This window comes from Myotis yumanensis, unplaced genomic scaffold (assembly GCF_028538775.1).
Source record: "Myotis yumanensis isolate MYYU_CA2020_CCGP unplaced genomic scaffold, mMyoYum1.0.hap1 SCAF_9, whole genome shotgun sequence".
Classification (NCBI taxonomy): domain Eukaryota; kingdom Metazoa; phylum Chordata; class Mammalia; order Chiroptera; family Vespertilionidae; genus Myotis; species Myotis yumanensis.
The window spans coordinates 66,279,720-66,307,371 of record NW_027223760.1 but is presented as its reverse complement, the minus strand read 5'-3'; the positions used below and the strand labels follow the sequence as shown (position 1 = coordinate 66,307,371).

The 27,652-nt window shown below is 59.3% G+C and overlaps 1 protein-coding gene across 1 annotated transcript in view; it reads right to left on the bottom strand.

Moving 5' to 3' along the window:
- Window positions 1-12,715: 12,715 nt before the first annotated feature.
- The window catches only part of MINDY4 (MINDY lysine 48 deubiquitinase 4), an 88,940-nt gene continuing 74,003 nt past the window's right edge, over window positions 12,716-27,652 (bottom strand). The window contains exons 16-18 of the mRNA XM_070424521.1: window positions 22,446-22,626; window positions 21,838-21,910; window positions 12,716-13,133 (exon numbers count right to left, since the gene is read on the bottom strand). Coding sequence (XP_070280622.1) covers window positions 13,085-13,133; window positions 21,838-21,910; window positions 22,446-22,626 — 303 coding nt within the window. The 3' untranslated portion in view covers window positions 12,716-13,084. The remainder of the gene's footprint in view (window positions 13,134-21,837; window positions 21,911-22,445; window positions 22,627-27,652) is intronic.

Here is a 27,652-nt window from a genome sequence, read left to right as displayed (position 1 = left end):
CACCTATCCCCACCCCCACCCCCCTTGCCTCACTGCGCTCTGTGGATCTCCCTGCCTCTGCCCTTCTCAGTGCGTCTTTCTTGGCCCTGGCCACACCTCGGTCCCGTCACCCGTGCTGGGCCGTCCTTGCCTCCTCTGGGCCCTGCGTTGGGACCGGCGGGGTGCTTCACATGGCTTTCTGGTGGCACAGGTGCCCAGCGGGATGCCGCCCCACCTCCTGCCCAGGCCCTAGGGTGGAACTGCTCCGAGTCCCTGAAGGGAAGTCCCTCCGTCACTGGCGGTGGCTGTTCTCACAGCTCACCTCCAGGATCAATATATTCATGTTATCCCAACCCTGCAGCCAAATTAGTTCTCAATATTGTTTTGTGGAGGAAGAGGCCCACGAAAGCAAAGTGACAGTCATACTGTGGCCCTGACCACCCCCCGGCCACCGCCCCCACTGTGGCTGGCCTGATGGCAGGGTGGGTGGGAAACAGCTCACCCTGACCCTCTACACGGAGCGCATACTCCTGGGCTGGGTGTGTCCCCACCCCCTCCTCCTTGATCACGAGTCCCCCATCCCTCTCACCAGCCCTCGCGAAGTCACACCTGGCAAGAGTACCTCAGTACAGGCCTGGTTGCCCCTTCCTCCACCCAACAGTGCATGGGCTTCCGTGTGCGCATACACACATAGCATATGCTTACACACACATACAGGTGGGCATGAACAGTGCATATATTACATGCATGCAATGCACATACACTGACTGCCTCTATAACACATCACATGCATGTACATGTGTATACACACATAAAAACACAGGTGTATATGCCCAAACACATACACATACATGCAAGCACACAGAGTAGTGACATGCATCGTGGCCATGATCCCCTGCACCTCCTCACTCTCTGCCACGTGCTGCCGGGACCCTGAGCCCAGGCCTCTGCACGGTCTCTCTGGCACATCTTCTAGGGCCTCCCGCATCTCACCTCCTTGTCACGGAGCTGCACTTCAATGGGGAGGGAGGAGCTGTGGGCAAGAGTTATGCAGCGGGCATCTCTGAATCTGCGGGGCTTCATGGTTCCACGCTGGGGAATGCTCTGTCTATTGCTGTGTGTCCTGGGCGCTCTTCATCTCCAGATGGGACCCCCGCCCTGGGTGGGGGTGGGGACAGGGACTGGCCCTGGGCTGATCACAGCAGAGGGAGCAGGCTCAGTGTGCGGACACTCAGGAAAGGTGTCAAAGGTGAGCAGAATGAGCCACCTGCCGGCCCACCCGCCAGCGTCAGGAGGGTGTGCTGGGCACCCACGGAGCAGCGACAGCAAGGCCACCTGTGGCTTCCTAGGATGTCGCCCTGCCATGCACTGGGGCTGGTGCGGTGAGTCCAAGAGGGTGAGAGGAAGGGTGGGCAGCATTGCCCTTGTCCCCCACCCCCTGGAGACCCCTCCTCTGTGGCTCGGTCTGGGGATTCTATTCATGTGAAGCCAACATTCCTGGAGCCCACAGAGCGCGAGATCATGGCACAGGCGGATCGCTGTCCTGCCTAATGAGAAAATGATGACATGGCCCCAGCGGCCCCTGTGCGCAGTCTCCAGCGCCAGCAGCTCAGCCCAGCACACACCTCCTGCTTTGTGCTATTGCTCTACAGGGCTGCCCACCAGCCCTGGGAAGCCAACTCATCGGCCCACGCCACCTCCTCCAGGGCCTTCCTGTCACCAGGGTTGGACTCCCAGGTGCTAGAGCATTAGGACAGCAGGCCTCCCGTCATTAAGACCCTATTGCACAAAGGTAAACTGAGGCCCTGAGCTAACGTGGCTTCTTCAATGCTCTACACAGTGAACCAGTCTCAACTACCCCAGTAGGGAAGGGCTGACTGCATGAGCAAGGCAGGACCGCCCCCTGCAGACTACCCCGCCCCTGGGGCCGACATCACTGCGCCCTCTGAAGGCCAGGGCTGGAGGGGCTGGGCTGAGGGTCTGGAACTCACATTGATCTTGCCTCTGCCCAGGCCTGAAGGAGAATGAATACAGCACAGGCAGCAGCCTAGGGGCAGGCGAGGCTATTCCCCAAGCCCTCGATGTCTGGGACCAGAAGCCCCGGAAGTGACCATTCTCAGAGCCAGCAGGGAAAGAGGGACCCACCGGGCCTGGGTCAGCTGCCTGCCTGCATCTCTGGCTCAACTCACCCACCAGGCCGAGGACAAGTGGGAAGCGGAGGAGACTCAGGCCCTGGGTTCCTAGGCTGGTTGGGGGTCCCAGACAAAGACAAGGCATTCAGAGAGATGTCCGGGCAGGGTTATAAGCTGGGGGAAGGGTGTGATCGGTGAGGGTGGAAGAAGTCATAGAGGCCTTCCTGGAGGAGGCAGGACTCTAATAATAGAATCTCAGGATCTGAAGGGATCCCAAGGGCTGCCTAAAATTGCACCTCATCACTCCCAGGAATCTCCTTGACACCGTTCCTTCCTGGGGGCTGTGATGCCAATGTGAGTCCCTCCCCCTGGGGGGACCTCATATCTTCTCATCATGGGACACTCAGATGGGCAGAGAGCTGCTCCTTACCTGCCAGTTCTCTGCGGTGCTGCCACCTTTCCCAGGGCTGCCCTTTGGGGCCACAGACCAAGTGTACCTTCCCCAACCCCAAGGGACAGCTCTTTAGAGCAGAAGCATGGACATAAGACCCGTTTTGGGGGACTGCCACCCCTCAGGTGGGCTATCCCCAGGTCTCCTAGACCAGTGGTCAGCAAACTGCAGCTCTCGAGCCACATGCGGCTCTTTGGCCCCTTGAGTGTGGCTCTTCCACAAAATACCATGTGCTGGCGCACACGTACAGTGAGATTGAAACTCCATGGCCCATGCGCAGAAGTCGGTGTTTTGTGGAAGAGCCACACTCAAGGAGGGGCCAAAGATCCGCAGTTTGCTGACCACTGTCCTAGACCCTCTGTGCTCCCGCCCCATCCTGGTGGCAGTGGGGGGCCCTGGCCCGGCCCCATCACACCAGGACAGTCCTAGTGCTCCAGGAATGGGCAGCAGCAGCCACTGCCAGGAGCCCAGCACCAGAGGAGGATGACCTTGGTCCATGAGGGAGCACACAGCTGGCTCCTGAGCGTCCCCTGTCCTGGGGCGCATGCCCACCACCTGCCTCATCCCCACAAGAAGGCTCTCGCACCACAGCCTCAGTGCCCAGGCCCTGCCGGAGAGCAGACCTGGGGGCCCAAATCAAAGCCAGGGCTGGGTGGAAGGGGCGGGTCAGGCTTGGGCAGGGCGGCAGTTGAGGAAATTCCTTAGGTAGAGAAATCAGTGGCGGGGGCGGGGGGGGGGGGGGGGGGCGGGGGGGGGGAGTGGGAGGGGGAAGAATCATGAGAGGTCCTGTTTTAGGTACCTTTTTTATCCAGAGGGTTCCACCGGTGCTTCTCAGCCTGTGATGTGGACGTGAATCCCCGGGGGATCTCGCCACAACGCAGAGTCCGATTCCGTGGGTCTGGGGTGGAGACTGAGATACTGCATTTCTAACAGGCCCCAGGTGTTGCCCAGGCGCTGGTCTCAGGACCCCGGTCTCAGGACTTTGAGCAGCAAGTGGCTAAATTAAATTAAAGAAAAAGCACCCAGTTACAATGTAATTAAAATGAAAACAGAGAGGGAGGAATCTTCTCAGGATATCAGCGAGGGAGCAATTGAGCCTCACTTTCCACCCGAGCTTCCTGGCAGTCATGGTGAAAAGGAAGAGAAGTATTTACCAACTCTTACTCCGTGATAGTGGAGACAGCTGCCTGTGATTCTGGCCGGGGGAATGATCAAGCAGACATTACTAACAAGGGATGTGAGAAGCAGGCCGTGTTTCAGGGGCACGGCAGGCCCTTCTACGAGGAGGGCTGAGCCTGTGGGGTGTAGCCCTAATGGAAAGTCACAGTTTGTATCACACAGTGCCCTAGTGTCCAGCTTGGGCCAGCCCCACCGTCAACACCCATCAGAGCCCATTTTTCCACCACTTACTGGCCCAGACACTAGCTGGCTCAAGTGCCCCCGATGCCCAGGGAAGCCTGGAGCTCTGATGGGCCACATGCGGTCTGGGGTGTTCAGGGGAGGGCAGCTGAGGCCCAGGCCTGAGCCTCAGGAAGGGGTGAGGTGGATCTGTGGGCAGCGGAAGAACCCCACCTCTTCCCAGTAATCAGGACAGGCTTCCTGGAGGAGGGGACATGGCAGACAGATTTGTTTATGTAAAGGAAGGGAGGCATTGTGGGAGAGGAAAGTCCAAGCAGAAGGAGAGATGGGATGGGGTGTGCTTCCAGCCCCTCACTCCCCTCTCCCCACAGCTGGCCCAGACCCTCAGTGAGGGCTGGTGGAGATGGGATGGCACACTGTCCACTTACCATCCCCACGCCCAGTATGTCCTGCATGACCATCTTCACAGCCTGAATCTCTGCTTCCCCTCAGGGCCCTGCCCGCCTCGGGGAGCACCCAGGCTGGGGGTGCAGAGGCTCGGCCCTCAGGGAGTTCCATACCCGGACCAGCCTGGTGGAACTGGGGCTGAAGGGGGAGTTCGGACAACCAAGCCTCTGAATGTAACCGTGGGCACAGCCACAGCCAGGACAGAGAGGACAGACTTGGTCCACCTCATGCCGCGAGACCCTGGGATTCACTGCCCCAGCAGCAGGGTCTGCTCTTAAGTGGGTACGTTCCTAGGACAGGCCGACAGGGGAGTCATCTCAGCCTGAAGGGGGGCGGGGCCGGGTGGGCACAGCACCGGTCTCTCAGGTGCTGGGTTCTCAGCCTCCCTCACTCATCCTTCCCAGGGTGACCCGGGACACCCCGCTTTCAGCCTCCTTCATGATGAAAGGGACACGCAGAACCCTGATGACTTTGGAGAAGGGGAATAAACAAACTGTGTGTGCATTTGCGGGGAAGAAGGAAAACAGCGGTTGGCACTTCCTGGGATTCCACAGCCGATGGGGCTGGGGCAGTGGGAGTGGGTGCTGAAGCCGCTGGGCTGGAGGGTTGACCAGGCTCCCCTGGGCAGGGCCAGACAGGCTCTGACCCATCCTCTCCAGGCTGCTTGCGGGGCGAGGTCTGAATTGGAGGAAAGGCTGGGCTCCCACACAATAGCTCCGGGGCAGAAACCAGGACACTCAGATATTCCCGGAGCCCCGCAGTCTCAGGCCTGGGCTGGTGACGGGAGGAAATAAGGGGAGATAGGAGAGGAGGGGTTTCAGGAAGCCCCACCCTCTTGCCCGTCCTGCTTGGGGGCTCCCAGGCGGCAGGGGAGCGAGCAGGAAGAACTTGGCATCTGCCATCTCTTAGCCTGCAGGCCCCAGGCGAGCGCCTGGCTGTCTGAGACTCAGTTTCTTCCTTGGGAAGTGGGACATTGAGTGACTGGCCCGTCGGGTGCCGCACACAGTGCTGGCCACTGTGCTGTGGGTCCCTGTCCCAGGGGTGGTCACTGATGAGAATGTGGGCCATCTCATCCAGTCACTTCCTTTTACAGCGGGGGCCAGAGCCCAGCGTGGAGGGGGCCCAGCGGGGACAACGGGAGGGGAAGGCATTTCTCCAGTAGCTCAGCAGCAGCGCGGGGCCCAGCATGGGATGAGGAACAGAGAGGGCGCGCTGCCATTGGGGTGGGCTTGGAAAGTAGGACCGATCACAGGGGTCGGGGGCATGGCTACGGTCCAGATGGCTTCTCTGTGTCACGGCAATGCACGTGGTCACACTCCTTGATTCTCAGGTAGTTAGGTCCACCCCGTAGCGCACCCTCCATCCAGCTCTCAGCAAAACAGCCACCATCTGTCTCCTGGTGCAGACAGGGTGCACGCTCTGTGCTAGGCCCTGCACCTTCCCCTTCGCACCAACCTGAACAGGGACAGCACGTGATCACTCCCGTGTTACAGGCAGGGACACTGTCCTCAGAAGTTTTTACTTGGTCTGTTTGTTTTGTAACTTAATTTAGGTTCCACAACTGAGAACTCAGAGTTGAGATCTAAACTCAGGTAGCAACCTCCAGGTATGAGCCCATAACCACCGTGCCAAGCTGCCCAGGCCCCGCCCAGTGCACACCCCACGCAGCAAGGATCCCCGAACCCAACGAGAGAACAGCAGACAGACTTGGGACTCCAGGCCCGCGGCCCCCACCTTGCTCCTACAGGTCCAGAGAGCTGGGGAGGCCTGTCTGCTTTCCCGCCCGGAGACTTCTGGTCCTCAGATGAGCAGTTTCCCTCATGCCCGCTGACACCCCAAATGGCCAGAGAGGAGGGTTCCAGACTCTGAGAACACAGCTGGGGCCAGAGGTCCTCCCCAAGGCCATCGAGGGACTGAGACCCATCCTGCCCGCCCCGCTGTCCTCCACGTGCACTTGGAGGTGGCCAGGCCGCAGGGAACCATAGGTCCCATCCAGCTGGCCCAAGGTCACCATCAGTTCTAAAACAATGGGCAGTGGGTCCAGCCGTGGCCGGAGCCAGAACAAAGGCCTGGGCACTTCCTCGCATTGAGGCCCCCTCCTTCATGGTTTGCCAAGGCAGGGGCAGAGGAAGCCCTCATCGGGAGCTGGCGATGTTTTGCAGACTGTTCCCTAGGGAATGGCAGCCACCAGTGCCAATGGGGAGCAGACAGAGGGAGCGACTGTTCAAATGGAGATCGGCCTGCCAGGGAGCAGAAGCGCGAGGGGCGTGGACGCCAGGCCTGCAGCCCCTACCTTGCTCCCCAGGCTGAATCACTGCAACACAAGAGACCTTCCACCGCTCCCCTCTCCATGGCCCAGCTCAGAAGCTGGCATCTTCCCTCAGACCACCCTACACGCTGTGCAGTGTCAGTCTTTTAGAACAGTTGGATCCACCACCGCCTAGCTCCGAAACCCCCCATGGATCCCCAGTGCTCACAGGAGGCAGCTCAAGCTCCTTCGTCTGACATGCAAAGCCCCTCAGGATTCAGCCCTAATGTCTTTAACCTTCCCGCCACCCCAGATCCCCCAGACCTCCTCCCCTGGCAGCTCTGCCCCTGCCCACCCTGCCTGGCATGCCTCTGCCCCTTTTTCTCCCCAACTCTCCTTCAGGATCCAGCTTTAATCCTCCTCCTCCAAGAAGCTTCCCTGACTGCTCCAGCCTATGTAGGTTCCCCTCCTCAAAGCCCTATGTCCCCAATAAATTCTAAGAAGGATCTGAACCCAGGAGTTTGGAGAATGGTGTCAGGAGATCAATCAATAATAGAACAATCCTCCCTTAGATTGAGGTTCCCATACACAGCACAGTCTGTTTACACACTTGTCCTGACACAATTATTAATAGCACCCCACCTCCTACCCCCCAGTCGCTGTGCTGGGACAGGGGAGGGGTGGGGCAGAGGGGGCAGAGCCCAGAGATGATGCCCAAGAGTGCCTACACTTGGCGCCCAGCAGGGCACAGGGAGGTGGGTGCTTATCACCCAGGACTCCGCTCCTAAGACAGGCGGGACTGTGCCAACCTCCCAGATGTCAACAGGCTTTAAAACAGAAACCGCCAGATAAGCAGCCAGGATTGCCCTTATCGGGGCACAGGAAAGGCGCCAGGTTTAATCTCAAAACCACACCCGGAATCAACGGTTCAGAGACAGGCAGCTGCCGCCTCCCCACCCTGACACCCAGTGCTGGGCCTTTCTGCCTGGAGGCGGGGCAGGCGGGGGCACAGGTGTGGGCTAGGGAGGGGCTTCTTCAAAGAAAGGAGTGAGCCTTGGGCTTCATCCCACCGGATGGGGCAGGTACGTGGGAAGAAGAGAGCCCCAGGCCCAGGGAGAAGGAAACAGCACTATGTAGAGGTGTGTGTGTGTGTGTGTGTGTGTGTGTGTGTGTGTCCGCACGCAGTAACAGGGAATGTGAGAGAGGAGCTGATAGAGGACACTCAGAGGGTAAAGGCTGCGCTTTCAGCTGGGCAATGCAGGAGGGCTTCCTAGAGGAGGGACCTTGAAGACAGGCCTTGAGGGGTGGGGAGACTTTGACAGACAACAGGGCAAGCCCAAGGGCAGGAACCAGGTGCAACAAAGCACTAGCAAAGGCTTTGGGGAAGCAGCTGCTGTGACGTGGGGTGGGGTGCGGGGGCTGGAGGAGAGATGGGGGAATGAGTGGCAGGTTGGCATCACCCCCTCCCCATCAGATACCAGATATATTCCCTTTAGCCCCAAGACCATCTGATGGTCTGTCTCCAAGAAACCCCTGTGAAGGAGAAATCTCCCGGGAGGGCTCTTCACCAAGGATTGCCATCTGGGCCTCAGTTTCCCCGTCTGTAAGCAGAAGGCCTTCACTGACTTCCTGAGGACATAGGCTGGCCTGCTGTGGGAACCTGGGCAGGACAGTGGGATGAAGCATGGTGATCATAGATGGCATGAAAAGGGGGGCAGCCCACCTTGGGTTTCCGCAGTCCCCGAGTGAGGCTCGACCCCTCTCACACCGAGCAGGTCTGTGGAGCAACAGGCAGGCTCTGGCAGAGTGCTGCCCACCCCCCCGGGGCAGCCGCCCGCCCACTCGCCCGCCCACACACCCGCCCACCGCTCGTCCTGCATTAAGCAATCTCCTTATCGCAAATGCCTGGCATTTTTGCCTTGTAACTACAGCTCCCACAGCCCGTGAGGATTAGGACATGATTACCGAGTGGGGAGGACTCTGGTGGGTGCAGAGAGAGACCTGCACGTGGACTTGGCAGCCTGATCGCCTCCTGCAAGTTTCAGGGTCCCAGAGGGGCTTGGTGGCCGGTGAGGATTGTCCCCGGGGCCTCTGGGAGGGAAGGCCATCTGTGTCTGTCACCCCTGTCTGTCCCTCACCTCTCACTCACACTGCCTTCACTGGGAGCACAGCAGGAGTCCCTCAACGTGCCCCCCCACTCACACCCCCACTCACACCTACCCGGGCCAGAGGGAGAGGTCAGAAGCAGGGCTCTGAGCCATCCTGTCCGGGGAAAACGCCCCAACCCCCAGCCCACCCGCTAAAGTCATCTCCTACTGGCTGCCTCCTCTCCTAACCCTCGGAGCTCCCCCTCTCTGGTCACCCCGACAGTCTCTTGGTTCTCACTGTTCTTTTTACCTGCAAAGATCCTCCATCCAGTTCTCCACTTGTCACAACCAGCCCCTCATCCAGGCCCCAGTGAGATGCTGCCACCCCTGGGGAGCCTCCCCGAGCCCCCCCCCCCTACAAAAATTAAAAGCACTCATCGAGTCCCTGTGAAGGGCCAGGCCCTGCTCTACGCCACTCCCACACTGAATCCTCATTCCAGCCTGCGAGGAGGTCATCTTACAGATGAGGAAACTGAGGCCCAGGGAGGCAGCAGTGGACCAGCACCAAGCCCAGGCCCTCCAGTCCCGCTGCAGCTCTCCTCCATCACTTACTTCTTCACGATGGGGCGACGTCCGCGTTCCCCCTGTCTCCCACATCGCAAGCTGGAGCAGAGCTCCTCGAACTTCCATCTGACTCACCCGAGGGTTTTGTTAAAATGCAGCTTCTGATTCGGTGGGTCTGGCTGGGCCGGACCCGAGGTTCCGCATATCTAAGCTCTCGGGCCTTGTGGATGCTGCTGGTCTGAGGACTGCACATTGGGCCGCGACTCGGGTCGAACTAGGGCGGGAAAAGACTCGTGTTGCCAGGAGCCTGGCAAAGACTGACCCTTCTCCTCTGGGGTCCCTCTTCTGCTGCCTGACTTCCCTCCTGGCTCGGACACAGAGACCCCAGGGGTTGGGTGGGGTCTGGACGCACCCCTGCCTTTGCACATCCTCTCCAAGCCCGGGCCCAGCCCCGCCTCCCCAGGAAGCCCTATGGTTCTGGAAATGGTTCTTACCTGCACTGTCTCCGTAGAACTCACAGAGAGAGTGGTGCACATGGCTCTGCCAATATGGGTCCATCACAGCCTCTGGCCCCGGGACAAGGGGAAGGAAGCACTGGGCGGGCAGTGGGAGAGGTGGCAGGGTGCGGGGGTCTCCCTCCCTCAGCTGTGGAGTGAGGGGGATGGTCTCCTCTCCCACGAGACGCCGCTGCTCCCAATGGGTGGCTGAGCAGACAGGCAGGCTGAGGTGGGAAGGTCCGACCTCCAGAAGTGGGAGGCGAAGAGGTGTCGGTGCTTTGCCTGGCTCAAACATGGATCCTGCAGAGGCAGACTTGGTCTTCTTGACTGGGGAGCAGGCAGGAACTCCACCAGAAGCAACAGCCACAGCACAAATCACCCGGCTCCGGAGAAGTCCCAGCAATGGGAGGGCCCCATAAGAGGAGGCTCCATAAGAGGAGGCCCCATAAGAGGAGGCTCCATAAGAGGAGGCCCCATAAGGGGAGGCCCCATAAGAGGAGGCCCCATAAGGGGAGGCCCCATAAGGGGAGGCCCCATAAGAGGAGGCCCCATAAGGGGAGGCCCCATAAGAGGAGGCTCCATAAGGGGAGACCCCATAAGAGGAGGCCCCATAAGGGGAGGCCCCATAAGGGGAGACCCCATAAGAGGAGGCCCCATAAGGGGAGGCCCCATAAGAGGTGGCCCCATAAGAGGAGGCCCCATAAGAGGAGGCCCCATAAGAGGAGGCTCCATAAGGGGAGACCCCATAAGAGGAGGCCCCATAAGGGGAGACCCCATAAGAGGAGGCCCCATAAGGGGAGGCCCCATAAGGGGAGGCCCCATAGGGGAGGCGCCATAAGAGGAGGCCCCATAAGAGGAGGCCCCATAGGGGAGGCTCCATAAGAGGAGGCCCCATAGAGGAGGCTCCATAAGGGGAGACCCCATGTGAGGAGGCCCCATAAGGGGAGAACCCATAAGGGGAGGCCCCATAAAAGGAGGCCCCATGTGAGGAGGCCCCCATGTGAGCTTTCCATCGGTGAGAGCATGGTGTGTTACCATCAGACGGTCTCACTGCTCACACTGCCCCCGAAGCAGTGGAGTGGGCCTGCTTTCATCAGAGACCAAGAAACAGACAGTGGAGAACAGGAGGGAGCCCAGTGGGAAGGTATAGTGAGAAAGGATGAGCTGCCTCCTGCCCGCACCCCACCGAGGTCTGCTTGTTCAGTGGACCAGACCCCCAAGACGCAGGGCCGGGCCAGGCCAGACGCAGCCCTGGGGAGGCCACTCCACTCTAGGAGGTAGTTGGCTCTTAACCTTTTGAGGGCAAAGAGGGGGTATTATTCCAAGTGCAAGGCCATGAGGAAGTCTAAGGCTTCTCTTCCCAGAAAATTACACATACGTACATGTACACAAAGATTTTCCTATAATGGGGGCCCGGGGCCACTGAAGCTGACCCTAGAAAACTAGGCCTCCAAAGGAGAACGCCCTCGAGCCAGGCGCCTGGGCCTGTGTTCCGTGCCTGCAGGCTTGGCCCAGGATGTGGGCTAGTTCTGCCTTCTGAGTCCAGGAGAGGAGGTGCTAGGCTTCGCTCATCTTCCATCCAGAAAACTCAGGCAACGGGTGTTGAGCTGCATGTGTACCTGCGTCTCGGCTTCCAGAAAGTGCTTTTGTAATTTGTTGGAAGCGATCTCCTCAAGCAACACTGGGAATATTTTGATTTCCCCAGCCCTGCCACGGGGACCCTGGTCAGAAGGTTAAGTGAGTTTCATTGAAAAGACAGTTTTCCTTCCAGGCTGATAAACAAAGCCGCTGCAAGGAAACCACCTTCCTCCGTGGCCGCCTGGCCAAGGAAAACAAGCGCATAAACATTTCAGGGGCATATAGGAAGCAGTTCTGCCGGGTGCCTGCTGAGAAGGGCCTCGGAGTTTACACAGCAGAACCCCAGGCCTCTGCACAGCCTGGACAAAGCATCCCAGCCGTCACTTCCCTCCGGCTCCTCCCTGCTGTCCCCAAAGACTCACAGCGGCCACAGTGGCCACAGCTCTGCACCGCCCAAGAGAGCACAGGGCTCTTTACCGGGCCACTGGAGGCGGCTCTGCCTCTGGCCCCCCGCCCTCAGTCCTGGTGCTGGGAGCCAATGCAAAGGTCCCAACCTCCATTTTTGACACCACGCTCTTTCTGGTCTTTCTCACCAGCCTCCATTGCATTCTACACCTCCCATTCTTTCTGCAATCGGAGGATATACATTAATGGGATGAGGAGGCTTCGACTGTACAATTTCCCGTCAGGAGTAACTGTTTTTCCCATGCCCAGCCACTCCATCCTGGCTCTGCAATGTGGGGAATCCGCAGACTGCCCGCCCCCCCATGTTCAGCCAGTTTCTGCACATGCCCACTGCAGACACAGGGGCCACACCCGTCCCTCAGCTCATCTCCATCCTATTGCCCTCCGTGGCCAACTGGTCCCTCCCGAGAAGGTTCTTTCCTCCAAATCCACTTGGCCAGGTCCTGCCAACTATCCTCTCGGGGCCCGGCAGGCACCCAGGCCTGCCCTGGGAGGGCTCCTGAGACCTCACCCCCCCCCCCCCCCCACACACACACACAGGCACCCAGGCCTGCCCTGGGAGGGCTCCTGAGACCTCCCCCCTCGCCCCCCCCCCCCCCCCCCACACACACACACACAGGCACCCAGGACTGCCCTGGGAGGGCTCCCGGAGAACCAGATTGCTCCTGGTCAGCACGGCTTACATCACCTGGTGCCTGAGACCTGGCTCTGAGCAGAAGTCCAGCAGGAACACCTCAAAACCAGAGGCTATCAGTTGCCTACAGAGACCCCGGTTAGGGCCATCTTAGCCCACAGGTCACCAGGCCCCTGCACCCAGGACTGCTCCCACCCCAGCCACGAACCACGCAGACCTGGCGCTTCCTTCGCGGCCACAGGAACAAATGAGTCTTGGCTCTTGCGTGGTTTCACTCCTGTTTTATAGAAAGCCGACCACCAGAAATAACCAGTGTCCAGGGTCCCGGGAGGACCATGTCAGAGGCTGGGCAAGGGGGTGGCTCAGCAGGGAGCCAGGGAGGGATGCAGGGAAGGGCAGCCGAGGCCCAGCAGCGCCTCCTTCCTGTCCTTGGCAGTCACAGCTCGGCTGGGAGGGAGCCACAGCACCGTGGGCCCTTGTCCGTCCAGGGCGGCCCTTGGTGGAAGGAGCAGAGGTTCTGGATGCTTCTGCAGCAGTGCTGGCCCAGGTGGGGGTGACACCCATCCAAGACTCGTCCCTGAGGCCGGGGGCTCAACTGTCACCCTGTGACGAGTGGAGTCATAGAACTCTCCCACACGAAGGCTCACAGGATCGGGTCTGAGCCGTTCCAGTTCACGGACGCCCCCTTCCACCTACGAGCAGAGGGACAGGAAGAGCGTCAGAGCAGCAGGGCCCACGCAGGAGCCCCTCAGGCCCTCACTCACCTGACCTTCCTGCCTTGGGGTCTTGCAGGAGTAGGGTTCTGCCCTGCCCACTCACACACAAGCCCGCACCTAGCCCCTTACAAATGCACCCAAGACCCCGAGGGTGATGGAGGGGCAGGTCCTTCCTTCCTTCCTTTCATTCCTTCCTTCCTTCTGCCACGACTGTTCACTGAGAGCTCCTAGGTGCCTGGCCGTGTGGGGCCCTCGGCTGATGTGAGTGACCCACACACATCTGAATCCAGACACTTTCCAGGGGTGCCTGACGGTGGCACTTTAAAGGCACGTGGAAGACCTACATTCAGAAAAATTCGGGCTCATTCCAGATGCAGGAGGAGGTCTGGCTGGTGAGGCCCAGCAAGGGGTGGAAAGAAGGGCAGCAGAGGGTGAGGAGCGGCGGGGGCGGCGCCATGTGGGACCCGGAGGCCTTGCAGGGATGCTGGCCTTTGCTCTAAGAGCCACAGGAACTAGTGAAGGGCTGTGGGCCATTCAATAAAACAGACATGCATTCATTTGTACACATTATTAAATAGTGTGTGACGCCCTAAGAAGCACTGAGCATAATTAAACTGTAGTCCAGGGCTCTCATACCATTTAATAATAGTTCAATTCCAAAATCAAAGTGATGGTCCGTGAGACCATGACATTTCCCAACATGCGACTTGAATATGTGGTGCTATATTTCTAAACAACTTGGAGGAATCACGTTTGTGGGCGATGGATCCGGCACTGGCTATCGGATACATACACACTCCCCTAAGATGAAATGGAGTGGAAGCAGACGGTACCCCCACAGCGCTGCTAGACAGAGTGCAGAGCTGAGGCTGGAGCGTAGGAATGCTTTCACACACAGGGGCCTGGGGAGGGAGGGAGTTTTTCTCCAGGACAAACGTCAAAATGGGAACCGCCACAGAGGAGGAAGGGAGAGCAGCTTTTCTCACTTTAATTGCACATCTGCAGTCTGGAGGGCAAGGAGGAGGGACGGATGTCTCGCCAAAAACAGGGTGGGTGCCTCTCCCAACAGAAGCTTAGAAGCACCAAGGGGTTTCATCACAAACCCAACCGCCTTCACTGTCATGGATACCCCGGACTCCCACGGAAGTCCTTTCTCTCCCCTGCCTCAGCTCTGCTCTGTCCTTCCTCACGGCAGGTACCACATCCCCGCCCCCGCCCTCAGATGGCGAGGGACCGCCTTGCAGAGGCAGTGGGTTCAGATACACTCTGCTCTTCCAACGTCCTGTCCTCCCATTCCAGACAACTCCTCGGTGTCCGCAGACTGTCTGTTCCCCTGCTGAACCTTCTGCCTAATTCACACCATCCATTCCCCTTCAAATGAGCAGAAAGATTTCTTGTAATTTGGAGAAATACATCTTAACGGAATTGCTGTGCTTCTTGTGGGAAGGTTTAGAGCGGGAGATATTTGCACATAGCCTGTTTGGAACAATTAATATTGCATTCCCTTCACTCCACGCAGGGCACAGCGAAGCTAGACCTTCCACAACCACGGGAATGCGAGGGTGTAACGTTCAGCGTGGTCCAGACACGAGGCAGCCCTGCCCCAGGCAAGCACGCCAATCAGCATCCAAGAAACCTTCACCTGGTCCATGTATGAACGCTGAGCCGCCCCTCCTCGCTAAAGGCTGAGACGGGTGGGTGATTGGGAAGCTGTTCAGTTGTGAATGTCTTGCTGCTTTAGGGAACTGGCCCTTCCCAAACTAGCTCTGTGTCTCTGCGTGGCACTTGGTAAAAAATCTCACCCAAAATAGGCTGCATACTTCTGGCTCGGCAGGCTGAGCGGTGCCATGTCACCGCCTGGTCCATTTGCTCCTGGGACCCTTCAGAAGCAGGTCTGGATGTGCAACAATTTGCATACATTCTGGAAGAGTCTTTACCGGCAGTAATGGCTGGAAGAACTACGTTAGTAAGACACATTGCAACCTAACACGTGGCAAGATGCACAACCCACTGTGCTCGTCCACGGGCCCTGCCCCCTCCATCACCAGACACGTCGTGTGAATTGAAAGGCTGGGCATCGCTGTCCACTGGACGTGGAAGAATGAAGTGACTCCGTGGTGTCCGGGTGCTTTAGACTCTATCCTGAGCTGCTGTATGTCAGCACTGAGGCCCATCCGGAGGAGGCTCTTCGGGGTCCAGGGGTTGAACCACTTCAGTGGAATCCACCAGCACCAGCACCAGCACCAGCACATCGTCGCAGCTGCAAGAAGAGGCACTGGGACTGGACCTGGAGACAGCCCACTGTGGCCGGGAGGGGCGGGCTGCCCCTAGGTGGTCAGTGCCCACAGCCTGCACTCGCTGATGCTGGACCCTGAGATGCCCCCGAGCAGCCCACACAGTGCAGTCAGCGGGGAATATTGGAGGTGAGACAGGCTGGGCAGGTGTGGTGCTGACCACAGGCTCCCAGGGACGAGGCTAGCCCACTGCGTCTGCTGGGTTAATAGCGCTTTAGCAAACTGTAGCCACACAGCGCAGGGCTCAATTGATTCTACCATGTAATTTGAGATTTTCAATTTCTTCCTCTATTCATCTTTGCAGTTTTGAAGCTGTTATCAAAAAGCTTTTATTGTTCTATGAAGATTTGTGGGTAAGCAGCAGCCTCTGTCAGTTACTTTCTGAGCGTTGGGGCTCTCGGGACACATCCTCACTCCAGATCCCAGGAAGGCAGCAGAGGGAGGCAGGGCGGGGAGTGATGTCTATCCACAGCTGGGCTTCAGGGGCCGATTTGCAAAGGGGGAAAGACTGCCCACCCCAGGGCAAGAGTGAGGGGAAGAGTCATAAATGGACTGGACTTCTGTGTCCCTCTAAGATCCACCTTCAGCCTGGCCCCCAAGGCCCTCCCCATCCCTCTCCATCCCTCCCAGCCTTGTCCTCCCCACTCTGAACAGGCAGGTGGAGTTCCTCCTCTGAGCTCCCAATCTGCAAACATCTCAGACCCCGGTGAGATGGCACTTGGTTTCGGGGCGGGGGCGAGTCAGGCTTGTCTGCCCCTAGATGTCATGTCACACCAACAGCCACCACGTCCTATGGCCAGGCCATGGGGTTTACACTTAGTTTGGGGGTTTTCACAGAGATAAGGAACCCACCCCATTCCAGCCATTGGAGGGAGAGTCCTACAGCCCCAGAGAGAAGCAGCCTGCCATTTACAATCGGAAGTCAAAGCAGAGACGGCTTAAAGCCTGAAAGGACCGGGACATGAAACACACACTTTTAAAACTGCTCCCACTGGGGAGTCGCTTCTGAGTCCATTGCAAGGACAGGAAGAGCCCGCAGCGCAGTGAAGACAGGTGAGACGGGAGGGGCGGACGGAGGCTCGGCGTTGCACAGCGCCTACGCCCTGGTCCCCTCTGTCAGGAGGAGGCTGAGAGGAAGGGCGGGGCGCAGGGCAAGGCCGTGACATTGCAGGCTTCGTAACTCTGCTGCGGGGGCTTGTGCATTGCGGGTGTTTGGTACCCTCCCCACCCCAACTGCAACAGCCAAACCTGCCCCAGACATTGCCAAGCAGACCCTGGGGGGCAAAACCACCCGGGCTGAGGACCCAGCGCTGGCATAGGGGTGAGCTCAGTGAAGCTGCCACGGTCCCTGGGGCCAACGTGGGCTCAGGGTCACTGACATCCCCTCACAGCCACAGATGTGGCCCTTCCCCCAGGGCTGCCAGAACGGCCATGGTCAACAGAACGACAGTGACTGCGCCAAACAATTTCAACGCTGATAACCCCGATTTGGGGGAGAGATGCCCGATAGAGCCTGTGTCAGAGCCTCCGAGCCAACTGGTAGGAGGACACCAGCTCCTCTCACTCACTTGGGTTCCCCAGGGGAGTACCCTTTGTGCAGGCTTCCTCCCTGGGCCCCAGCAGCTCTGGAAGGAGCCCCAGGGGGGTCTCACCTGTCTGGGCCTCCGCCCCATCCTTCAGGGGTCTCCCTCCCCGACAGCCTGTGAGTCTCCAGAAGGTAGAGCTATTCCACCCGCCCCTTGACCTCCAGCTCGGTGCCTGAGCATGGGCACCCAGGGTGCTGCTGAATGAGCACCCTCGGAGGCCAGATCCAGTGGGAAACCTGAATCTTATTCACTTCCTCTGCCCCGTCCTTTCCCTCTGCCCCCAGCTGTCACAAGCCTGCTGTGGCCCACACCACTCTCCCGTCCCTCTCCTCCGCCTCCTCCCAATCCCCCCTCCCCTCACACATGTGGTCACGGAGCACGTGGTCATTCCCAACCAACAGGTGGGAACGCTGGGTGCAGAGCAGAACGGAAGCTCCCGGAGGTCAGACACGTGACAGCGCGAAGCAGGACAGCGAGGCCAGACCCTGCGCTATGTCTCCCTCGCATCATGGAGCCCAGTGTTCTGTGAGCCCAACCAGGTGCCAGGAAACTGGGGCAGGTGTGTGAGGGCTGCAGTGGGGGCCCAGGGAACCCTGCTCTTGCGGGTGGCCCTCGGGTGGGTGGAGGGCAGCGGGGATCAGGGCGCTAGGCACCAGGCCCTGGAAGGCAACATTCCAGCTGGAATTACATTTTCAATTTCTTGTCTGAGCCTCCAAACAGAAACATCTGTGGCCCAGCCCCAGGCCCCGGCTATGAGCTCTTTCCTCTTTTCTCTGGACTGGTGACAACTGTGTTGTCTTCTCCACTCTAGCCAGGCTGGAAGGTTGAGTGTGTCTTGTTGGGAAATGACCATAAATGAGCCTGTTTTTGCTGAGATGGTTAGAGAACAGCGGGAGGAGGGGCAGGGGACAGGCTCCCCATTACTGACACAAGTGAGCAAAGGTAACAGGAGACTCTCTGAGGCGGAGACGTGCGTCACGCCAGACAGTAGAGATGGCCTAGGACCCGGGGACCGTTCAACTTAGGATGCTCTTCTCCAAAGGCAAAGACCGAAGTCTTGTGCAGTGTTGCCATGGCAACAAAGCAGGTGGCAGGAAGTCACACAGCCTGCCCAGTGACCTTCCTCTGGGCTGGGACAGCTCGAGCCTCAGCTCCAGGCCCTACGCTGCCCGTGAGTAGCGGTTGGCCTGGGGCACAGACCCGACCCTGGAGAGCCCGTCTGTAAAAGGAAGGGCTGCCTGCTGGTGAGCAAGGGCCTCCTGTGGTCCAAGCAAGAGGACAGCTGGCCAGGTGGGTGGTGTGCTCCGTGCTGGGACAAGGTGAGCGTCAGAGGTCCTGGGCCACAGAGCTGGGCTTGAGGGCAGACGGTGCATCTCTCCCTGGGCCAGAACAGTGGATTCTGAACTTGACTTCCACTTGAATGTGAACCCCGAGAGCAGAAACCAAGTCGCATGCAGCAGTTCCTTCCATGGAGTCCAGCCCAGGGTTCCTTGGGGCTAAAGGGATGGGAGGGGAACCGCCTCCCCTCAGGTTCATGCCTCGAGAGCACTGACTCACCTCAGCAGGTGCTCGGGGTCGCACTGGCCTTAGAAATGGCCTGAGCCCGGGCCGTGGCACCACACCTACCCTCTTCCACCCAGGCAGCGACTTCCTACGAGAGCAGGACTTATCCCCAAAGGCAGACCCTAGTCCAGCGGGTCCTCACTGACCTGAAAGGCCACTTTCCCAAGTTTCTCCCTTTGAGCTGCTTGAGAATCTGGGATGAAAACAAAACGCAAAGCCTTTGTAATCCAACCCCTGGAACAGGATTCTGGAGGCTGGGCTGTTTCCCATTACGGGTGTGTTATCTGATGGGGACAGAGGGGGAGCCCAGGTCCCACTCCGCCCACTCCACTTTTCCGGGAACAACGCTGGGAAAAGTTTCTCGGAGTTAACCACCCAGGTGGACCCCACGGGTGGGGGGAACGGGGAACGGGGCGGGGGCGGGGTGGCAAGTGCTGGGGAAGTGGAGCTGGCAGACAGCTGGTCTCAGGGAACTGCTAGCAGAGGGTGGAGCACTCCCCGCTGGAGGGCAGGGCGGGTAGGGACCATGGAGACAGTCCCTGGCCCTGGGCGCTGCAGCAAGGTGGGACGGTCAGACGCAGGAGGGTCAGCAGCTCGCCTGGCATCTGACCTCACCAGGCAGCCAGGGACGGGGCAGTGTCCTTCCCAGGCACCGGAAGTGTGGGCCTCAAAGCGTGGGCCAGGGCAGCGGCACCAGCAGCACCGGGAACTGCTCAAATGAAAATTCTCGGGCCCCCACAGCCCTCTCAGTCAGAAGCCTGGGGTGAGCCCATGACCTGTGGGTCACCACGCCCCATAGGGGCTGCCGCTAACACCTGAGGACCGGGCTCTAGAGCACATCTCCCCAGTGGTCAAGCCACAGCCGATACTGTGCACTGGAGCACCGGCCCCATGGCCACCAGTCCCCAGCCGTTGTCCCTAACCGGGTGCTGCACAAATTCGAGTTCCTGTCTGTGACGAGGACTGGGCAGCACTGTTGGAGGGGATGCCAGGGCTCAGCCTTGCCCAGCCCCTCCTGGGACAATGAGCAGGGACAGGTGCGGGTACCGTGGGCCAGTGCCCAGGCCGAGGACTCGCTCCCTGAGGCATGCTGCCTCCCACATCATCGCACACGCCATCGTCTCACTGTTTCATCTTGTGGCAATGGCCATGGGAGGGAGAGGGGGACAGGGAAGGTCCTGGGAGAAGGGGCAGCTGCCGAAGAGGAAGAGGGGCTCCAGGCCCACGTTCACACAGATGTCTCTGCACTGGGACCCCTGACACAGCAGAGCCCAGTCATTTGCAAGCACTTGCCAACAAGGGCTGTGCCCAGGAAGTCAGCCCAGGCCCGGGAGGTGCTCGGCGAGGGGGGGGGGGGGGGTGGTGGCAGCAGTTCTCCTGGGGAAAGAGGGGCGCTCCGATGGGCGTTGGAGAGGTCCGGGGTGGTGGGCCGCCCTGGGAGGGGCGCAGAGACAAATGCCTTTCAGCGAGGGCCCCAGGGTCCCTGGGCGGGGCAAGTGCCCAGGGTGTGGTCCCGAGCCCGGCTTGGCAAGCCCACCTGCAGGAAGAATGGCCTGTGGCCTCCCACCCTGCCCGGCAGAGGTGCCAAGGCCACGTTGCCTCCTTCCCTGCTGCTCGCCCTCTCTCATCGCTCTGCATGAGCGGCCCTTTCAACACAAAAGGAAGGCGACCTCCACATGCCTTTAACCCACCCGATGAAAGGAAGGCCGGCACAGGAGCCCACAGGAATGCTCCGTCCCTGGCCCAGTGGGGAGGTGGGCGGGTGGGCAGGCAGGTGAGCAGATGGGCGACATCTCCCATGTCCTCTCCTTGGATACGTGGGGTCTTATTTCTCTGCTGCTCCATTCAGGGGCCCGCTTGCCCTTGAGCACCGGTGCCCCTAGGCTCCGAGCGAGCCCCTAGATCTCAGAGCCATAGCCCCGTGGTCAGCAAACTGCGGCTCTCGAGCCACATGCTCTTTGGCCCCTTGAGTGTGGCTCTTCCTAAGCCTTAGGAGTACCCTAATTAAGTTAATAACAATGTACCTACCTATACAATTTAAGTTTAAAAAATTTGGCTCTCAAAAGAAATTTCAATCGTTGTACTGTTGAAATCTGGCTCTGTTGACTAATGAGTTTGCCGACCACTGCCATAGCCCCAACCAGTGCGTCCCTCCCCTCAACCCTGGTCACTTCACAAGCAGGGAAACAAGGTCCCACCTGAGGTCACAGGGACTCACGAGTGGCGGGCAGAGGCAATAGCAATGAGAGCCGCTCACAGAGCTCTTGGTAACCGGCTGCCCTGCGGAACCCTGTGAGCCAGGCTCTGCCATTATCCCCATTTCACAGATGACAAAGTGAGGCACGGAGGTAAGGCCAGGGCTCACAGGCAGGAAGGGCAAGGCCAGAATCCACAGCGGGCAGCCTGGCTCCACACTCATCACGCCTGCAAGTTATACTGCTCCCAGAGAAGGCCCCGGAACCCAGGTCTCCTCCCTCCCCAGCCTGCCTGCCCCTCCACTGCACCCAGAGCCTCCAACTCACTACCCAGAGGCTCCGGACAGGGCCTGCCCACCTGAAACCCCTAGCTCCAAGGCCACCCCCTCCCCCCGGAGTGCTGCCAGCCCAGGCCTGCTTGAGAACTCAGGAGTGAAGTGAGCCCCACTCCCCCTGAGTCTGGACAATCGCCTCTCCTGACCCTTAAGTACCGAGGGGCTGGCTTAGAGGAGCCAAGGACCCCCACCGGCCTCTGAGGCTCGGGGTACCCCTGCTTGCTGGCCCACTGGCCCCAGCAGAATGCCCAAGATGCAGAGGGTGCTGCTGCCCCAAGACTGGCTGGTGGGCCAGTCCCGACCTCCGTCCTGTCCTGCAAAAGACCCCCGACCCCCACCGCCCCGGTAACCTTACCTGCCCTTCCCCCTTTGGACCTAACAACACTCACCACATCACGTGGCTGCTGCCTTGAGCGAGGAGGGTCTCAAGAGGCACCCACTCACCCGAGCCCCGCCGCAGGGATGTCTTCAGAAGCTACTGAAGACACATCAGCCCACCAATCACACACCTTTCCACTTGGGCCACGATCACAAAACACAAAGTACTTCATAGGAACAAGTCCCAGTGCTGTGTCTTTCCCATCTGCAGGGTTCCCCCTCACCACACCCCGCTGAGTTGGGGCGTCCTTTCTGCAGGCCCAACCACCCCAAACACCCCACTCCTGGCCACGGGTGAGGTTCCGCAGCCAGTGGTGGGCCTGACTCACTTGGTCCTGATGCAGAGCTCGAGGGGCGGGACGAGGTCGTCGTCTCTGTCCTCAGGGACAAGCTGGGTGGTGTCTGTGGAGGCAGGAGAGGCACAGGCTCAGCCCAGGGCCCAGCTCACCCTGAGATCGGCACTGACAACCCAACTTCAGGGACCCGGCTCTGGCACCTGCCCTCCCCTCTCCCTACTGGACCACCTTCGCTCCTGCCCATCACTTCTCACCTGGACAGCACGGCACCCTCCTCGTTGGCCTCCTGCCTTCAGTCTCCGCCCCACCCTCCCGCCCCCACTGCAACTACTAGAATAATTCTCTTTAAAAACACACTTTATCCCATCGCTCCAGAACCTCCCGGGCTCCCTATTGCCTGGAGAATAAAACCCAAACTGTTGGATGGTATTCCAGGCCCTCCAATACCTGCCCTCAACCTCCCAGACACTCAGCCCAGCTCTGGCTCCCTCCTGCAGGACACCTAGCACTCGCCCTCTGACCCCTCATCCTGACACTGGAGTCTGCATGTTCTCCAACCTCCCTGTGCGGGCGCCAGGGCCCATGTCCCTAACCAGCCTGGAGGCTCCCCAAGGATGCACGGATGGGTGGGAGGCACGCACCAACAGTCAGCCGGATCTGCTCCTGCTGGTTGGCCAGGCCGTCGTAGTAGAACAGGTCGAAGAGCCGCTCGACCCTCCAGTCCCGCAGGAGCTCGGGCTGCAGGCTGAAGAGCACGCTGAAGTGGCTCTCACTGCACACCACCCAGATGGGGAACCTCGGGGTCTTCAGGAAGCAGCCCACCTGGACAGGGGAGGAGGAAGGGGATGCCTGATGCGACGTGCTGCCTTGGGAAAGGGGCCAGAGCATCTTCTGTCCAACCCCAGGGCGGCTGGCCTCAGGGAGGCCCGGCTGGGGATCACAATCGGTGTGTGATGCTGGGTCCCCTCGTGCCGCTCAGACACAGCCTCTCCCAGAGCTGCCCCTGCTGCTCAGACCCGCTGCTCGCAGGGCCTCGGCCTCAGTCATGTCTGTCCAGGCATGTCTGCGCTTCACCACCACATCCAGCCGGCACATGGTGCGGTGCTGCCAGCCGGCTTCCCAAAGCTCCTTCACACCCAGCCTGTCCTGCCCAGACAAGGGCCTCCTAAACTGGTCTTCCACACCCCGCCGCCCCCCCCCCCCCCCCCGGCACCGCTCCCCCCCCCCCCCCAGCCCAGCCCAGGGAACCTCTCACCAGTCCTCAAACCACTCCCACAGCCAAGTCCCTGCCTGGCAAGCCGCTGCCTGAGCACCCACAGCCTGCGGAATAGGGGGCTGTACACCTCTCCCTCCCTTCAGGGTCCTGCATCCCCCAAACCACCCAATCAGGGAGCACAGATCACCGCCTCCAGCTCCCACCTGGGAACGAGGCACTCCTCTAGCACAGGCCTCACTCCTCTCAATAACACATCTGCCCACCGCTGCACACTGGGCTGTGCCCTTAGCGCCAAGAGCAGAGGGTATACTCCGCATAAGCAAATGTTTGATGAACGAAGGTCCTCATGAGTGAGGTGGGTCAGGAACTCGGTTGGACTTCACCTTGAAGGCAGGTGGGACTGGGAGCGCCGGGGAGAGGGGAGGGACGGCCTCTGGGGGAGCAGGCAGGGGTCTGGGAGCTGGGACTTCCTCCTGGGAGAGTCCTGGAGAGGTCTTCACGGTGGAGGGTGTTTGGAAAGCGAATCCATGCCCCAGGCCCTCAGCCCCACTGCTGTCCTGCCTGCCCAGGGGAGTCGGACGCCTGGCTGGCTCTGCCCCCCCAGCCAGCCCTCTCCGCTCTCTCTGTCACCTGTGGCTCCGTGGATGCCCTCTCCCCACCCAGGCCCTGGCTTATTCAGCTTGTACGTGCCACGGGCTGGGCGGGCTGAGTCTGGCCTAAATCCCCACCGGCCCCAGGAGATGTTTGCTTGCTCAGGTATTTACAGAGCAGCCTGTGGATTAAGGAAAGAATGGGAATTATTTTTCCAGTGGGGAGAAGGGCATACTTTCTCCGGGGCCGTCACAGACGAGTGGTCGGCAGCCTTCCTCGGGCCCCAAGGAGCCCGCCTGGGATGGCTCTGGGGGCAGGGGAGGCCTTGAGCAGAGGGCTGTGCTCGGAAGGCCCTGGACCAGGTCCCTGGTGAAGGACTCGCTCATGAAAGCTGCTTCCTCCCCAGGGCGGGAGGGGGCCTTTACAATGTGTTCATTTTCTTTGTCCAAGCGCCCTGCCTCCCGCCTCCCCCGCCCTCCTGGCCAGAGGGCCCTCACTGCAGTCCCATGTGACAGTACGTGACTGCAGAGCCCACTCCTGGGTGGGATGTGGGGGAATTAGGTGTCTTAAAGGACGTGGCTGGACGTGCCCAAACCCCACTGAAGACTTGGCTTCTGTTCCAGGCTCAAAAGAGGCTTTTCTGGTGGGAGTGTCCCCTCGAACTGGGAGCCGAGACTGGGGACCAGGGCTCTTCTGGCAGGAATGGGAGCCGCCTGTGCACCGCTAGCCGCCCTGAGTTTTCCAGTGGAGAGACCAGAGGGCATCCGGCCATGTACACAGCGGTCAGAGGATTAAGGGCAGAAAGGTTGCCCAGGGCGTTTATAAACGAGGTTCCCCTTCAGGAGCCTCTTCCAAGTGGGTGACATTTCCCAAAGATGAAATTCACCTCCTTAGGGTTTGGGGGCAGCTGACCAAAGGCCTGGGGCAAGGAGGGGGCGTGGGCACGTTTCCTCCAGCACAAGCCGAGGCTTTCTCCTGGCAGGTGACCGTGCACGACTGAGAACTGCTTTTTAATGAGGGTCTTTCACGTGGGGGGGGGGGGGGGGGGGTGTGAATGCCCCAAACCCACCTGTGGACTACAGCTCAGAAGCCCTAATGGAAAAGGACCAACCTTTGATTGCTGGGGGGTCAGCCTGTCACTTCCGAGGAGGACATCGTCCAGCGTGGCCTGGGCTCTGGTCCCAGGCACCATGCGAGACAACGGGGAGATGGCAGCAAAGGGAATAAGAACAGCCCTGTCCTATGGCGCTCAGCAGAGTAGCGGGGGGACAGGCAGCAATCAGACAGCCTATGGTACACTCCCATGCATTTCACGGAACCTGAGCGTCATCAGATTCGCCGCCATCTGTCGTATCCCTCAGAACGCGGGCCGCGGTCCAGGCCTGACCACCACTGGTCCAGGCCTGACCACCACCGACTGTGGTGATGCAAGAGAACCTCTGAGCGCTCCAGCATCGGGAGAGCTCCATCTCCACAGCAACGGAAGGTGGTGCTTCACCCGGAAGGAAAGAATTAAGGTTCTATGATGGGAGATGGCAGGCGGGCAGGGAGGAGACCCCCATTTAGAGTGAGGAGGCCAGGACATGCCTCCCAGGAAGTGGCCTCTAAGCCAGAGCGTGAAGCGGAGGAAGGGACAGGTCTCACAGGGCCTCTAGGCTGGAAGCTCTGGGCCTGCACGCTCCGCAGACCCAGCGCTCAACAACAGCATCTACTTCCCGGTCCTGCAGGCTGGAGTCCCAGGTCAAGGTGTCAGCAGGCTGGTTCCTCCTGAGGCCTCTCCCCTGGCTGTGGGTGGCAGGCATCTCCCTGCATCTCCGTGCTCTTCCCTCTGTGTCTGTGTCCCAATCTCCTCTTCTGAGATAAGGACACCAGTCGGATTAAATTAGAGCCCACCCTGCGGCCTTGTTTTAACTCAGTTACCTCTTTAATGGCCTTGTTTCCTCATGTAGGACATTCTAAGGCATTGGGGGCTAGGACTTCAACACAGGAATGGGAGAGGGACACAATTCAGCCCCTGACAGTCTCAGAGGACTGACAACCACTGGGGGGTGCTAAGCAAGGAATGGTGTGGTCTGAGCCCCTCTTTAATGGATGTCACTGAAGAGACAGGATTAGAAGAGGGTGAGAACAGGAGCCGAGACCAGCAGAGCTGTCACAGGTGTCCAGGCCAGCGATTCTAGGGACACAGACTGGGGTGAAGGTGGACAGAGTTGAGAACAATGTAGGGTAGGAGCCATATGACCTCCTGGTTTGAGGAACTGGGAGCTGGGGGAAGTGGAGGAGGCTGGAGCTTGCAGATAACCGCCCTGCCCAGCTCAGTCTTGGCTCAGGTGCCTCCATGAAGGCAGCAGTGAACCCCCCCTTCAGGGATGGGGTTAGCACTGAAGTTAAAAACCGTGTCCCATGCTGTTCTTCCCTGGACGGTCAGTGCCCCATCACCCCGGCCACCACGAGGAGCTGGCCTTCCACCTGCAGCCTGCATTGCAGTCCACCCTCACTGCCGGCTCTGGGATGGGGGCAGTGAGGTGGAAGTCAGATGAGCAAGACCAGGCTGTGGAGTCACAGAGCTGATGGAGGACCCCCAGTCCCAAGGCAGAGGGCAGACATCACCTGCTATAGGGAACAGAACTCCCAGCCTTCGGCCAAGCACACGATAGCCAACAAGATCTATGTGAATTCAAGGATTCAGATCTTTGAAGGGCCTGCATTCCACCCCCCTTTTCTACTGAGTTTATTTGGGGTGACATCTATATATATAAAAGCCCAGCGACCATAACAGGAGAACAACCAGAAAGACCGGTCACTATGACCTGCACTGCGGCTGCCAACTGGCTCAATTTGGGCCCTAATCGGCCCCCCACAATCTCCAGCGGCCCCTCCCCCAAGTTGGCCCCCCACCCCAATCGGGCCCCCCATCCCGATCGGGGATGGGGCCGGCAGGCTAACTTCCCGTGTCCCCTCCCCCCCACCACTAGGCCCCGATTGGCCCCCATCGGGGCAGGCCAGCTGGACCCCACCCGTGCACGAATTCGTGCACCAGGCTCTAGTTAGTTAATAAAATGATATAGGTTTCTGGTGTACAATTCTATAATACATCATCTAGATTTGTATTGTGTATTCAACACCCCAGGTCAAGTCTCCTTCCATCACCATTTATGCTCCCCTTTACCCTCTTTTCCTGTGTCTATAAGTTGGGTTTTTTCTTTGTGTTTTTGCTTAATTCCTTCACCTTTTTCACCCAGCTCCACAAGCCCCTCCCCTCTGACAGCTGTCAGTCTGTTCTCCGTATCTATGAGTCTGTTTCTATTTTGTTTGTTAGTTTATTTTGCTCATAAGATTCCGCATGTAAGTGAAATCGTATGCTATTTCTCTTTCTCTGACTGGCTTATTTCACTGAGCATAATGCTCTCCAGGTCCATCCATGCTGTCGCTAAAGGTAAGATTTGCTTCCTTTTTATGGCTGAGTAGTATTCCACTGCATAAATGTACCACAGATTTTCTACCCACCCATCTTCTGATGGGCTTTGGGGCTGCTTCCAAACCTTGGTTATTGTAAATGACACTGCAATGAACATAGGGGTGCATATTTTCTTTCAAATCAGGCCTCGGGTTTCTTTGGACACATTCCCAGAAGCGGAATGGCTGGGTCGTAAGGCAGCTCCAAGGGCCTGGATTCCTTCAATCAGCATCTTATTCCAAGGAGGGCCCCCCTGACGTCCTCATCAATTCCCCTCAGCAGACCAAAGCGAAATGGTTTACTTTCGACCAACGCCCTCAACACAAGACTGAAACCAGGGCTCACGGAAAGTAAGCCCGAGATTCCGTAAGCGCGGCCAAGGCTCCCCTCTCAGCCGTGGAATTCGAGCTGCACGCTCCAGAGCCCACCCAGGCTGTGATGCTTGGAGCCCTGGTGTTTCTCACAGGCCACGTGGCCACATTCCTGGGCTCCGCTCAGACACCGGCGCATTCAGGGAACAGCCACTACCAGTCCCTTCTGTGCAGGTCTGTGGACCCCCAGGTCTGCTCCTGACCATGAGGTGG